This window comes from Bubalus kerabau, chromosome 12 (assembly GCF_029407905.1).
Source record: "Bubalus kerabau isolate K-KA32 ecotype Philippines breed swamp buffalo chromosome 12, PCC_UOA_SB_1v2, whole genome shotgun sequence".
In the NCBI taxonomy this organism is placed as follows: domain Eukaryota; kingdom Metazoa; phylum Chordata; class Mammalia; order Artiodactyla; family Bovidae; genus Bubalus; species Bubalus kerabau.
In genome coordinates, this window is record NC_073635.1 from 55617609 (window position 1) to 55630318 (window position 12710).

The 12710-nt window shown below is 39.7% G+C and overlaps 1 protein-coding gene across 18 annotated transcripts in view; it reads left to right on the top strand.

Annotated features, from left to right (window-relative positions):
- The window catches only part of LOC129624595 (uncharacterized), a 324961-nt gene that overhangs the window by 223424 nt on the left and 88827 nt on the right, over positions 1–12710 (top strand). For 5 of the 18 annotated variants that reach the window (XM_055542761.1, XM_055542763.1, XM_055542760.1 and 2 more), the window contains exons 1-2: positions 804–921; positions 1747–1901. The exons of 12 other annotated variants lie outside the window; for them this stretch is intronic. In XM_055542761.1, coding sequence (XP_055398736.1) covers positions 906–921; positions 1747–1901 — 171 coding nt within the window. In that variant the 5' untranslated portion in view covers positions 804–905. Of the gene's footprint in view, positions 1–802; positions 922–1746; positions 1902–12710 lie in introns of those variants that run through there. One more of the 18 variants, XR_008701049.1, reaches the window with a different exon arrangement.

The window sequence follows — 12710 nt, forward strand, 5'->3', positions numbered from 1 at the left end:
AGGGGTGATGAAGATCAATTATACACCTAAATCATCCTTGAAGTAATGGTTTTATCATAAGGGTTCAATACAGGCTCATTTTAAAATGTAAACTTGATTTTTTTCAATTAGTTTTTTCAGTTTTCACTATTGGGAATAAGAAAATTTTCTGGAGCAAAAATTGATTTAAAAAAAAATAGCAGTTTGGGTATCGTTTGCCTTCCATGCCATATTTATCCCTTAGAGATAAATATGGGTAGAATAAAAATATGACCTAAACAATGCTAATCCAAATGATAAAGGGCATATTTTATTACCAAAATTTTATTTAATATTTACTTTTTTTAATACTAAAGGCTTTGTGGGTACTGAAAGATCAATGAAGTTTTCAAAATTACCCAACATTTCAAGGAGGAATTTCATTAGTGAGGTTATTTCATTTACTGATTATTTTGTCATAGATGCAACCTTTGCAAAGTTGGGTAGAAGTTCCTACCTTCCTTGATATGACAAATCTGAGTCCTTCACCATTATATCAGATGTTTTTAGTTTATATTGTAGATGTGGTCCTGGAAAATTTCAAGTCGAGCATTTTTAAGGAAATCCTTTAAAATGTAAGAGGGAACTTAGAAATAAAATCACCAATAAATTCCTTATGATACGAACAAGCCTATACATCCCAGCTTTTATAGGACTGATATTTCTTGTGTCAGATTTTCATAAAGAAGGATGGAAGTGATCACAAGCCTGGGTTTTTTTTTCCCTTAATATTATAAACGAAGTTACAAGACACTGTTCTCAAATGCCATATGTCTTCCTTTCAGTTGTTTAGAACTATTTCTAAGGATCTAACACAAGAGCAGATGAGCCACACTGGCTGGATTTGGGGATAATTGGATTTTCTTTTCTCTTCACAAAAATTATGCATGCCTGGAAAGAACGGTAAGAATAAACTTCAACCAATGCCTACTAATTACCATCAGTTAGGGCCTGGCTTTTGAAATCTGATTTAAGAAAGAAAAAAAAAAATGAAATTAAGCCTCAGGTTTGGCTGATAGAAACCTGTAATGTGTAAGCAGTGATGGGGGAAGCCAGGCCTTAAGGAGGCTAGACTTTGGGCCAAACCCAACTGACGTTTCTCATCCTTGTTTATTTTGTTACTTGACATGATTCAACTCATTAAGGATTTCAGAGGTCCAAGGGAAAGTCCTTCTACTTTGCCAAGGCATCCTTAGTTGGAATCCCATTATCTCTCATGATCCGAGACAGGGATTTCCTCCTACTCAGTTCTGAGTAATTATGTGTAAGCAAACCCTTGGTGTTCTTGCAGAGTGACTGTGCGGCATGGATGGTTCACCATGAATCATTCATGTGGCAGGCGTCTTCAACGAGAGGGTAAGGAGAGATAACATTGATTTGCTGTGTTTAGATGAAGTATGGCTTTCTCATTCATCTCATTTGCTTCATCAGAGCTGATGCTTATTCTTGTAAACTATACCCTCCCCTAAAATGATTACAGGAAGAGAGAACAAGTAGATTCAATCAGTTCTTCCTGCTTTACCAAGTCTAATTTAGATTTCGCTGTAGGAAATGCTGCTTCCTTCTTTCAGAAATCTCTATCTTTTCTCTTCCTGTCCTCTCTCCATTTCTCCTGCCCCAACCAATGAAACAAATTGGTTTTCAATTTCTTTAAGAAGTGGCATTTTTTCCTAAAGTCTGCATTTTCTATTTCAAATGTTTAAAGTGTACCTCTTTTACTTTTGGCAGGGGGTGCAATAGATTTCTCTGATAAAAGCACCTTCTTCCAGAACAACTCAGCTAACCACATATTCACGAGTGACATACACCTTTTGGAGGGTTGCAGTCTGAGGTCATCTATGGAGCCTTCCATCACACCTGCCTCCCACGCCAACAATGTCAAGGTACAGTCAGTTCAGTCGCGTAGTCATATCTGACTCTTTGTGACCCCATGAACTGTAGCATACTAGGCTTCCCTGTCTATCACCAACTTCTGGAGCTTGCTCAAACTCATGTCCATCGAGTTGGTGATGCCATCCAACCATCTCATCGTCTGTCATCCCCTTCTCCTTCTGCGTTCAATCTTTCCCAGCATCAGGGTCTTTTCCAAGGAGTCAAATCTTTGCATAAGATGGCCAAAGTAGTGGAGCTTCAGCTTCAGCATCAGTCCTTCCAATGAATATTCAGGACTGATTTCCTTTAGGATTGACTGGTTGGATCTCCTTGTAGTCCAAGGGATTCTCAAGAGTCTTCTCCAAAACCACAGTTCAAAAACATCAATTCTTCAGCATTCAGCTTTCTTTATAGTCCAACTCTCACATCCATACATGACTACTAGAAAAACCATAGCTTTGACTAGATGGACCTTTGTTGGCAAAGTAAAGTTTCTGCTTTTGAATATGCTGCCTAGGTTGGTCATAGCTTTTCTTTCAAGGAGCAAGTCTTTTAACTTCATGGCTGCATCACCATCTGCAGTGGTTTTGGAGCTGTCACGGTTTCCACTGTTTCCCCATCTATTTGCCATGAAGTGATGGGACTGGATGCCATAATTTAGTTTTTCAAATGTTGAGTTGTAAGCCAGCTTTCTCACTCTCCTCTTTCACTTTCATCAAGAGGCTCTTCAGTTCCTCTTCACTTTATGCCATAAGGGTGGTATCATCTGCATATCTGAGGTTATTGATATTTCTCCTGGCAATCTTGATTCCAGCTTGTGCTTCATCCAGCCTGGCATTTCGCAGGATGTACTCTGAATGTAAGTTAAATAAGCAGGGTGACAATATGCAGCCTTGAGCTACTCCTTTCCTGAAATGGAACCAGTCTGTTGTTCCATGTCCGGTTCTAACTGTTGCTTCTTGACCTGCATACAGATTTCTCAGGAGGCAGGTAAGGTGGTCTGGTATTCCCATCTCTTGAAGAATTTTCCATAGTTTGTTGTGATCTACACAGTCAAACAATTTAGTGCTATGAATAAAGCAGAAGTAGATGTTATTCTGGAATTCTCTTGCTTTTTCTATGATCCAATGGATGTTGGCAATTTGATCTCTGGATCCTCTGCCTTTTCTAAATCCAGCTTGAACATCTTTAAGTTCATAGTTCACATACTGTTGAAGCTTGGCTTGGAGAATTTTGAAGATTACTTTGCTAGTGTGTGAGATAAGTGCAATTGTCCAGTAGTTTGAACAGTCTTTGGCATTGCCTTTCATTGGGATTGGAATGAACACTGACCTTTTCCAGTCCTGTGGCCATTGCTGAGTTTTCCAAATTTGGTGGCATATTGAGTGCAGCACTTTCATAGCATCATCTTTTAGGATTTGAAATTGCTCAACTGGAATTCCATCACCTCCACTAGGTTTTCGTAGTGATGCTTCCTAAGGCCCACTTGACTTTGCATTCTGGGATGTCTGGCTCTAGGTGAGAGATCACACCATTGTGGTTAACTGGGTCCTAAAGATCTTTTTTGTATCATTCCTCTGTGTATTCTTGCCACCTCTTCCTAATATCTTCTGATTCTGTTAGGTCCCTACCATTTCTGTCCTTTATCGAGCCCATCTTTGCATGAAATGTGCCCTTGGTATCTCTAATTTTCTTGAAGAGATCTCTAGTCTTTCCCATTCTATTGTTTTCCTCTATTTCTTTGCACTGATCACTGAGGAAGGCTTTCTAATCTCTCCTTGCTGTTCTTTGGAACTCTCCATTCAAATGGGTATGTCTTTCCTTTTCTCCTTTGCTTTTACTTCTTTCCTTTTCTCAGCTATTTATAAGGCCTCCTCAGACAACCATTTTGCCTTTTTGCATTTCTTTTTATTCGGGATGGTGTTGATCACTGCATCCTGTACAATGTCACAAACCTCCATTCATAGTTCTTCAGGCACTCTGTCTATCAGATCAAATCCCTTGAATCTGTACACCCCTGCTCTAATCATCCCAGTAATGTATCCCACCCAGATTTGCAGGCCGTGGGAACTGAGGCCGTTTATTCTTCTTTTTTTTGATAACATATCCTGTCTGGGCAAGTAACAAAGTTCAAGAGAGAACAGCACAAAGAAGAACCTGGTAGGGTTCAGAATTCTGGGCCATCCTGATTCTTAAGTGATTCTAAAAGCCTTTCAAGAGCTTCAAAGATGAAATAATCAATGCATCATAGAGACTATCCTGACAAATCCTCCAGCCTTTTCCCATTCCTTTTTATAGCAGCTTCATTAAGATATAATTCACAGGCCATAACATTTATCCATACAAAGTGTTCAGTGTTATTCAGAGTTGGGCAGCCATCATCACAACCAATAGATGAAAATTTTCATCAGCCCATAAAGAAACCCCATCAGTTCAGTTCAGTCACTCAGTCATGTCCGACTCTTTGCGACCCCATGAATTGCAGCACTCCAGGCCTCCCTGTCCATCACCAACTCCTGAAGTTCACCCAAACTCATGTCCATCAAGTCAGTGATGCCATCCAGCCATCTCATCCTCTGTCGTCCCCTTCTGCTCCTGCACCCAATCCCTCCCAGCATCAGAGTCTTTTCCAATGAGTCAACTCTTCGCATGAGGTGGCCAAAGTACTGCAGTTTCGGCTTTAGCATGATTCCTTCCAAAGAGCACCCAGGACTGATCTCCTTTAGAATGGACTGGTTGGACCTCCTTGCAGTCCAAGGGACTCTCAAGAGTCTTCTCCAACACCACAGTTCAAAAGCATCAATTCTTCAGCACTCAGCTTTCTTCACAGTCCAACTCTCACATCCATACATGACCACTGGAAAAACCATAACTTCAACTAGACAGACCTTTGTTGGCAAAGTAATGTCTCTGCTTTTGAATATGCTATCTAGTTTGGTCATAACTTTCCTTCCAAGGAGTAAACGTCTTTTAATTTCATGGCTGCAATCACTATCTGCAGTGATTTTGGAGCCCCCAAAAATAAAGTCTGACACTGTTTTCACTGTTTCCCCATCTACTTCCCATACCTACTGGCAACCACTCCCCGTTCCCCCTCCCAAAGCCCTAGACAATCACTAATCTACTTTTTGTCTCTATGGATCTATCTGCTCCCAAATGAGACCTCAAATAGGAATTGCCCACTATGTTACTTTCCCTATAGGACTGTTGCCCCCAGATGACTGTAAATATGCCCACTTGAATTAAACCGTTCATTTGACTTTCTAATGGGAACAAAGCAGTGTATCTTTTTTTCTTACCCTAGCACTCAGAACCAGACCTGCACCTTAGCAAATGCTTGTTGAATCAATAAGTGAATGAAAGCGTGGAAGATGAGCATTTATAGGAGTAGACTGAACTGAATGGGGGAAGCAATGATAGTGGAAGAAATCATAGCATATCCTTGGGAAAAAAATTGGTGAGGGGGCAAAAAATAAACAAGAAAAGGTAAAAATGAAATAAGATTCTAGATGCTGAGTCTTAACAGGTTTGGGTCCTGCACCTGTTTGTGAATATTATGCTATCACTTGGCATATAAGATCTGAGATCTGGTGAGACTCATCATAGATCCTCTCAGGGGGATTATGGATACCAGAGTGAACATTTCCAGCTTTATTTTCCAGAGAATGTTTCATCCTGAAGGTTGGCTTCTGTCTAACATTGGCATGTGTTTGACACTTCATCAAATTCCCCATTTCAGTGGGCAGAAGTGAGAATACATAGCCGGTACTGTGTTAGTTGTGCAAAATCTTAGGTTAGGCAAAACTGTGCAGGGCAAAATCACAAAGTCAAAGAAGGGCCCTAAGAATCCTTTTCCTGCAGTGGAGTTACTCAAGCTTTAGCCAACCTCTCTCGGGTCTAGCCTTAATCTTAACTAAACTTATGAAGATTTCTCAGGCTCCATACTATATTCATAGCTTTCAGGGAGAAGTAAATCACTATCAAATTTTGTGTAGATACAAGGTCTTTCAAAGGGACTCATTGGCCAAATATAATTTTTCCACTGGGTTTATCCGAAGAGTAAGGCAGTGTGTGTCTTCATGGCTCCTTAGCTTGTCCACATCAAACAGTGTGTGAAGCCATTGGCGGCCATTGACCCTCCTACTAGCTAGATTACACTGGAATAGTGTCACATTTTACTAACACTCCTCAGAAAACTTTCCTTGACTGTACTGCCTCGCTTTCATGGGACAGTGTCCAGGATAAGCAGGGAAATATTTCCCTCCCCCCTCCTATTTTATCTGAGTTTGCTCAAGGAACTGAAATCATCATGTTCTGAGCCACATGCCATGTTCAAGGCCTCCACCGAGCACACAGAAAACTCTAAGGAATCGTTATTCAGTGACTTTGCCATTTGCAAGCCTGTGGAATTCAGGTGCCCACAGGAAGAAGTGGAGAGGTTTTTCCATCCTGACCGTATCAGCCGCCTCACCACAAGAACCTTCTGTTTTGGCTGAAGTCCTTCTATCAGACTCAGGCTGTTCCTTGTGGCCAAGTGTGAGTTTTGCGTGCCTGGTGTACTTGATTTATCTCTTTCACAGCCTCCTCTCTTTATATCCAATGACTTGACTGCTTCGCATTCATGCTTGTTTTTTCAGAGGAGCTGGGATAGTCAGACCGAAGAACATAAATTCTAGAAGTTTAACTTTAGAGGAGAAATGAATGATTATAAACAAAAGCACAGGCAGTAGTGTACAGCAGAGAAAAGCGAGGAAGGAGGACCAATGATGTAAGGCTGTGGGGAATGATTGAATAATAATTTGAATATGGGATGGGCAGTAATAGTATTAGAAATTCTCTGGTGAATTAAGCAAAAGTTTTAGTAACCATCTTTTCCTCCTCTTTGTGAGATGTGGGTTGCTGTAAGCTATAGTACTATGGCAAAAAAAAAAAAAAAGAATTCAGTTGAGAGGAAAACAGTTTTAAAATTTCTCTTAGAACCCTGCCTACTGAAATTATGAAAGCAGCCTCAGTAAATATGATAGACATGCATGCCTCCAGTTACAGAGGTGTAGGGAAAGGACTGACTGGTTACTGGAAGCTCATATTTGCATTGGACTACAGGATTATTTGAATTGGATGGGGCAGGGAGGGGTGCATCTTAACCTTATCAAACACATTACAGATATAATTTTTAATTCATCCATTCAGGGCCATTTTGCTTGTGGACACAGGATGACTGTTAATATTTTTTAAACATTTTTTAAATTACCTTTAAGCTCCTTAAGTATTCTAAGAACATTCTTAAGCTCCTTAAAAATTCCAAGAATAATTTGTTTGCAAATCAAAGACTGACACCTGCTATATTCCATCACTGATTTTTTAAAAGTAATTTCATTCTGTGTAACCTGCAATGGAAGCATGCCTTACTATTCTTTTCTTGTATACATAAAAAGAATCAGAGAAACCCATCTAATAAAATATTTTCCCCTGACAGAGGGTAAAGCAGGCTAGGCATAACACATAAGGTTGTTGGCCTTTTACGGTGACATTCTCTGGGATGTAAAAATTACTCTGTTTAGATGACTTATATGGTGATTTTTGAAAATTACTCAGTTAGAGGTGAATGAATCATTTTCCTCCAAATAAAACGAGCTCCATGCTTCAAGGGCTCACTTTTCTGAGTTCTTCTTGTCTTCCAATTTTATCTGCTAGATAGAGTGTGAGTTGTGCTCGTTCATGGGGGACGGCCAGCTCTTCCTCCTGCAGCTCATCAGCTTAAAGGAAGGCTGCACGGTTCCCTTCCAGGCGCATCACGCTCCAATCCCCAGAGGAGGTTGCTCTGGAAGTTGGAGCGTGGGGCTGGCAGTGGAGGCGTTTCCGTTCTATTTTGGTTTCTCCTACTGACTGGCTGCTCAGCTGTTCATGAGTCACCTTAACCTCAAAATCTGTCATTAAAACAGAAATAATGATACCTATCTTCTGTGCCTTATATGAATTGCATGAAGATGTTATTCATATTTCTGAGATACATGTGAGAATTAGTCAAGCTTAGATATTAGGAAAGATGCAATGCAATTGTTCTCAAGCCATGAGGAGGATGCTTTTCTCATTTAGACTTTGAGAATTCTGTACCAAAAAATGAAGACTGAGAAAAGTTCCTAGTAGGGATTAAGTTTGACAAAATATTTATCTGACAAACTGGATCAGGAATATATGTAGTTTGAATAACATATAGCAGTAAAGATTATTTATGAAAATATTCATTTAATCAAATTTTATCAAGCATGAAATTTGACATTAGGGATACCTTATGACACAGAATCTCTCCTAAAGAAGACCACATACTAGAAATAAGACAGCAATTACTCTAGGTCATGGCATATGTAAACATGATGGTATTTGGCACATTTTTTTCACATTCATATCATCATTACTAGTAGTTCTTAACACACTGGTTAGGAGCTTCAGAGAGAAGTCACCTTAATAGTTTACATTTATCTAAAAAGTTTCCATTTTAAATGTTTTTCTATAATGTAACTTACCTTTCTTAGTTAATCTTTTTCTACACTTGTGAATTTAATGTGTAATTTCTTTCTTCATTCATGCATAGAAATAAAGCTATTATAAGATGTGAATTATCTCTGGACATCATTTGGTCCACCTTCCACATTTTGTTTTTACTCTCTAGTGCTATTAATGTTGGACTTCCCTGGGGGCTCAGTGGTAAAGAATCCACCCTCAAGGCAGGAGACTCAGGAGATGAGGGTTCCATCCCCAGGTCAGGAAGTTCCCCTGGAGAAGGGCATGGCAACCCACTCCAGTATTCTTGCCTGAAGAATCCCATGGACAGAGGAGGCTGGCAGGCTACAGTCCATAGGCTGGCAGAGTCTGACATGACTGAAGTGACTTAGCAGGCAGTCTACCAGTATTATGTAATTAGTGCTCTATAATAATAACTCTTACTAGGTGATCCTATTAAAATTCCAGAATAATAATCAGCCTACACTTCAATTTTTGCTCTCAATATCCAGCTAGCTTACATAAGGAGATTTGTTTGTGTAGCCATTTTCTTTTGTCTTTGTCGTAAAGGCCAAGTTCCTGATATGAATTGGTGTATACTTGACCTCTGAACTAGGAAGAGTATTTTATAGATGCTCTATTTACTTCTTCCTGATCCACCCCCACACAGGCTTCTACCATTTAAACAGTCTTTATAGCAGGATCCCACAAACAGATTTCTGCCAAGCTGAGCAGTCTTTAGGACAAGTCCCTACAAACAATAACAAGTTTACTTATTTGGGTTTGGGGAACAGCAAAGAAATAGAACCAAATATCTACCTTTCATTCTCCCATCCAAAGTCCAAGGGAGGATACCCCATGAATTGGCATTCTTCTCTGTGGGGTGAATGGGAGAATTCTGAATGTGATATTATTGGCCTTTCTTGGACCGGAGTTCAGTTATGCGGTTCCCCCATTTCCTGTCCTAGGGAGAGATGAAAGAGTAGCATTGAGTCTCCCTGTGGCACATCCAAATGTCGTGGCTGGAATCCCAAACTCCCAGCCTTGGTCCTTTTATCATGAGGCCCTGCTCCTCCCAGCAAAGCTGACTCATCACTGATCCCTCTCCAGTGAGGCATGGGGGCTCTTCTCCAAGTGCTGTATTTTCTCTACCAAAGATCTATTTGGAGAGAAGTGAAATTCTAATTATTATTGCCACAATTACTCTTGGTTGTGGTTCAGTAACTCAGTCAGGTGCAACTCTTTGCAACCCCATGGACTGTAGCACACCAGTCTTCCCTGTCCTTCACTATCTCCCGGAGTTTGCTTGAACCCATGTCCATTGAGTAGGTGATGCCATCAACCATCTCATCCTCTGTCACCCTCTTCTCCTTGTGCTCTCATTCATTCCCAGAATCAGGGTCTTTTCCAATGAGTCAGTTCTTCCCATCAGGTGGCCAAAGTATTGGAACTTCAGCTTTAGCATCAGTCCTTCAAATGAATATTCGGAGTTGGTTTCCTTTAGGATTGACTGGTTTGATCTCCTTGCAGTCCTAGAAACTCTCAAGAGTCTTCTCCAGCACCACAGTTTGAAAGCATTAATTCTTTGGTGCTCAGCCTTCTTTATGGTCCAACTCTCACATCTGCACATGACTACTGGAAAAACCATAGCTTTGATTAGGTGGACGCTTGTTGGCAAAGTTATGTCTCTGCTTTTTAATATGCTGTCTAGGTTAAATTTAATAAAGTGAATTATTCTTGTACCTAGATCTTATTGACCAACACATAAAGTTATTTTTGATTCTTGCTATAGTTTGAGTCAAAACATACTTTCCATCTGAACCCTAAACACACTAAATAGAATGTTTCCCTTTCTTTGGCCCAGGGACAAAGTTCATAATAATGTTTTATGCAAAATCAACATATACAAGTAGATATTTTCTTTTTCTTTCTTATTCCTCAAATTAAGATAAAATATTTTTTAAAATATGCATAAGAACATGATTAAATTAAATTTCTAAATAATTAGATAATTTTCTCCTTCTAATTTATAAAATTTTGCACACTCCTTGGAGCACTCATTTTTTTCCCCACTTCACAGCTTTTTTATCCCCATCAAGCAAAGTGATCCTAAATGATGCTAAAAGTCTCAGATTGCTCCCAAACCCCTTTTCTGCAACTCTCTAATTAAATTCCATCAACAGGCTCAGCTGAATTATAAATGTTAGAACAATTCTTTTGTTATTGAGGGAAATTGAAGGAGTGCTAGTGCTAAACTACTAACTACTAATATTTCAGATTAATCAACATCAAATTAACCTTATCTAGACCTAGTAGTTAGGAGAAGGCAATGGCATCCCACTCCAGTACTCTTGCCTGGAAAATCCCATGGATGGAGGAGCCTGGTGGGCTATAGTCCATGGGGTCGCACAGAGTCGAACATGACTGGAGAGACTTAGCAGCAGCAGCAGCAGCAGACCTAGTAGTTAGGCCTCTGATCTGTCCCAGTAACAGAGTGGGCCCCCTTTTTCACCAATAGCTGATTGTCAGACATATTGACCCATCCCTGAGTCTTTACCTGGATCACCTACCCATCCTTCCCCATCATCATCCTTTCTCTTGTCCATTTTCATATGATACAGTCAGCTCTCCATACTGATGGTTGGTTGGATCCTGAATGCAGAACTCACAGAGGGCTGACTGTGCTATGCCATTTTATATAAGGGACTTGAGCATCTGCAAATGGTATTGACAAGGGTCCTGGACCCAATATCCTGCAGACACCAAAAGATGACTGTGTTGGCATCCCATCCATTATCTCTTCATTAGTTCAGTGGTCATTTCTCCCTGTCTACTCAGTCTCCCTAAATCAAACTGTCATCGTGTTAAACTCTGACTCTCACCTGCCTCCATTTCTTCCAGTGGTCTTTCTCCAAATTTACCCCTTTTAGTATCTCCCTTACATCAAAGATCTGTCTGAAGTGTCATCTATTACTTGCTACCACATTATTTTACTAGTAGGAATATTGGAAAATACTCTGAATATTTATCCCACATTTTTAACATAACCCTAACTTTTATATGCTACTTCTAAGAATCTGTTAGAAGAGAATTCCAAACTACAGAGGAAAAAGTGAGTTCATAAAGATGCTCAGTATTCTTACTTATAATAGAGAAATAATGAGACAATTCCAAAATCAAAAGAATGCTTAAATAAATAACAATATATCTGATGGACTTTAATGCAAAAGAGAGATCGCTGTAATAATATAGAAACATCTATACACTGAAGTAAATAATTTAATAAAGTTAATTAGCTATAAAACTTAGAGATAACTTTTTTTAAAAAAGCTGAATTTATGGTGTAGATTGTGGTGATCATTAAGTTTTATTAACCATTTGCATGGAAGCGAAGACTAGAACAACAAGAAGTATCAAAAATGTGGGTGGTTGATTTTTGGTCACACTGATCATCTTCTAATTTCTCTGCATCTTCTATATTTTCTCTAATGATTGGTATGAAAAGCAGCCTCTAAGATGACCCCTGAGCATTCCTACATCTGGAATGCACAGCTTCCAATAATCTACTCTTCCTAAATGTGGGCAAGACTTACTTCTAAGCAATGCAACATAGCCAAGATGAGGGGTTGTCACTTTCATAATAAGATCACAAAAGACTGTAACTTCTGTCTTGTTAGCAAACTTTCTCCATCACATTCTTGACTTGTGTGCTTTGATAAGCAAGTTACCACATGGAAAGAGCCCATTGCACCAGGAACTGGGAGAAGCCTCCAGTCTGCAGCCCACAAAGGACAGGGGGCCTCAGGCAAAATTCTGTGAGAAGACAAAGGCTACTATACCATTAAGATTCACAGTGGATAAACCTCAGTCAAGTCTTCAGATGAGACCTGGACTGAGGCTTTGATTATAGCCTTGTTAGAGGATGTGAAGCAGGGGACCCAGCTAGGCTGTGTCCAGATTCCCAATTTCCATCTGCCACCCCATCCAAAACTGAGATAATAAATGTATGTTATTTTAAACTGCTAAGTTTGGGAGTAATTTGCTACATGGCTCAGTGTAAAGAATCTGCCTGCCAGTGCAGGAGATGCAGATTTGATCCCTGGATTGAGAAGATCTCCTTGAGGAAAAATAGCAATCCATTCCAGTAGTCTCACCTGGAAAATCCTATGGACAATAGTGGGCTATTGTCAATGGGGTCACAAAAGAGTCAGACACGACTTAGTTACTAAACAACAGTAAATGACTAGCACATGAAGGTATTATTTTGATAAACTTAGCAGTAAAGTCTCTTTAAAAAGGACATTCACATTAAAAATGAA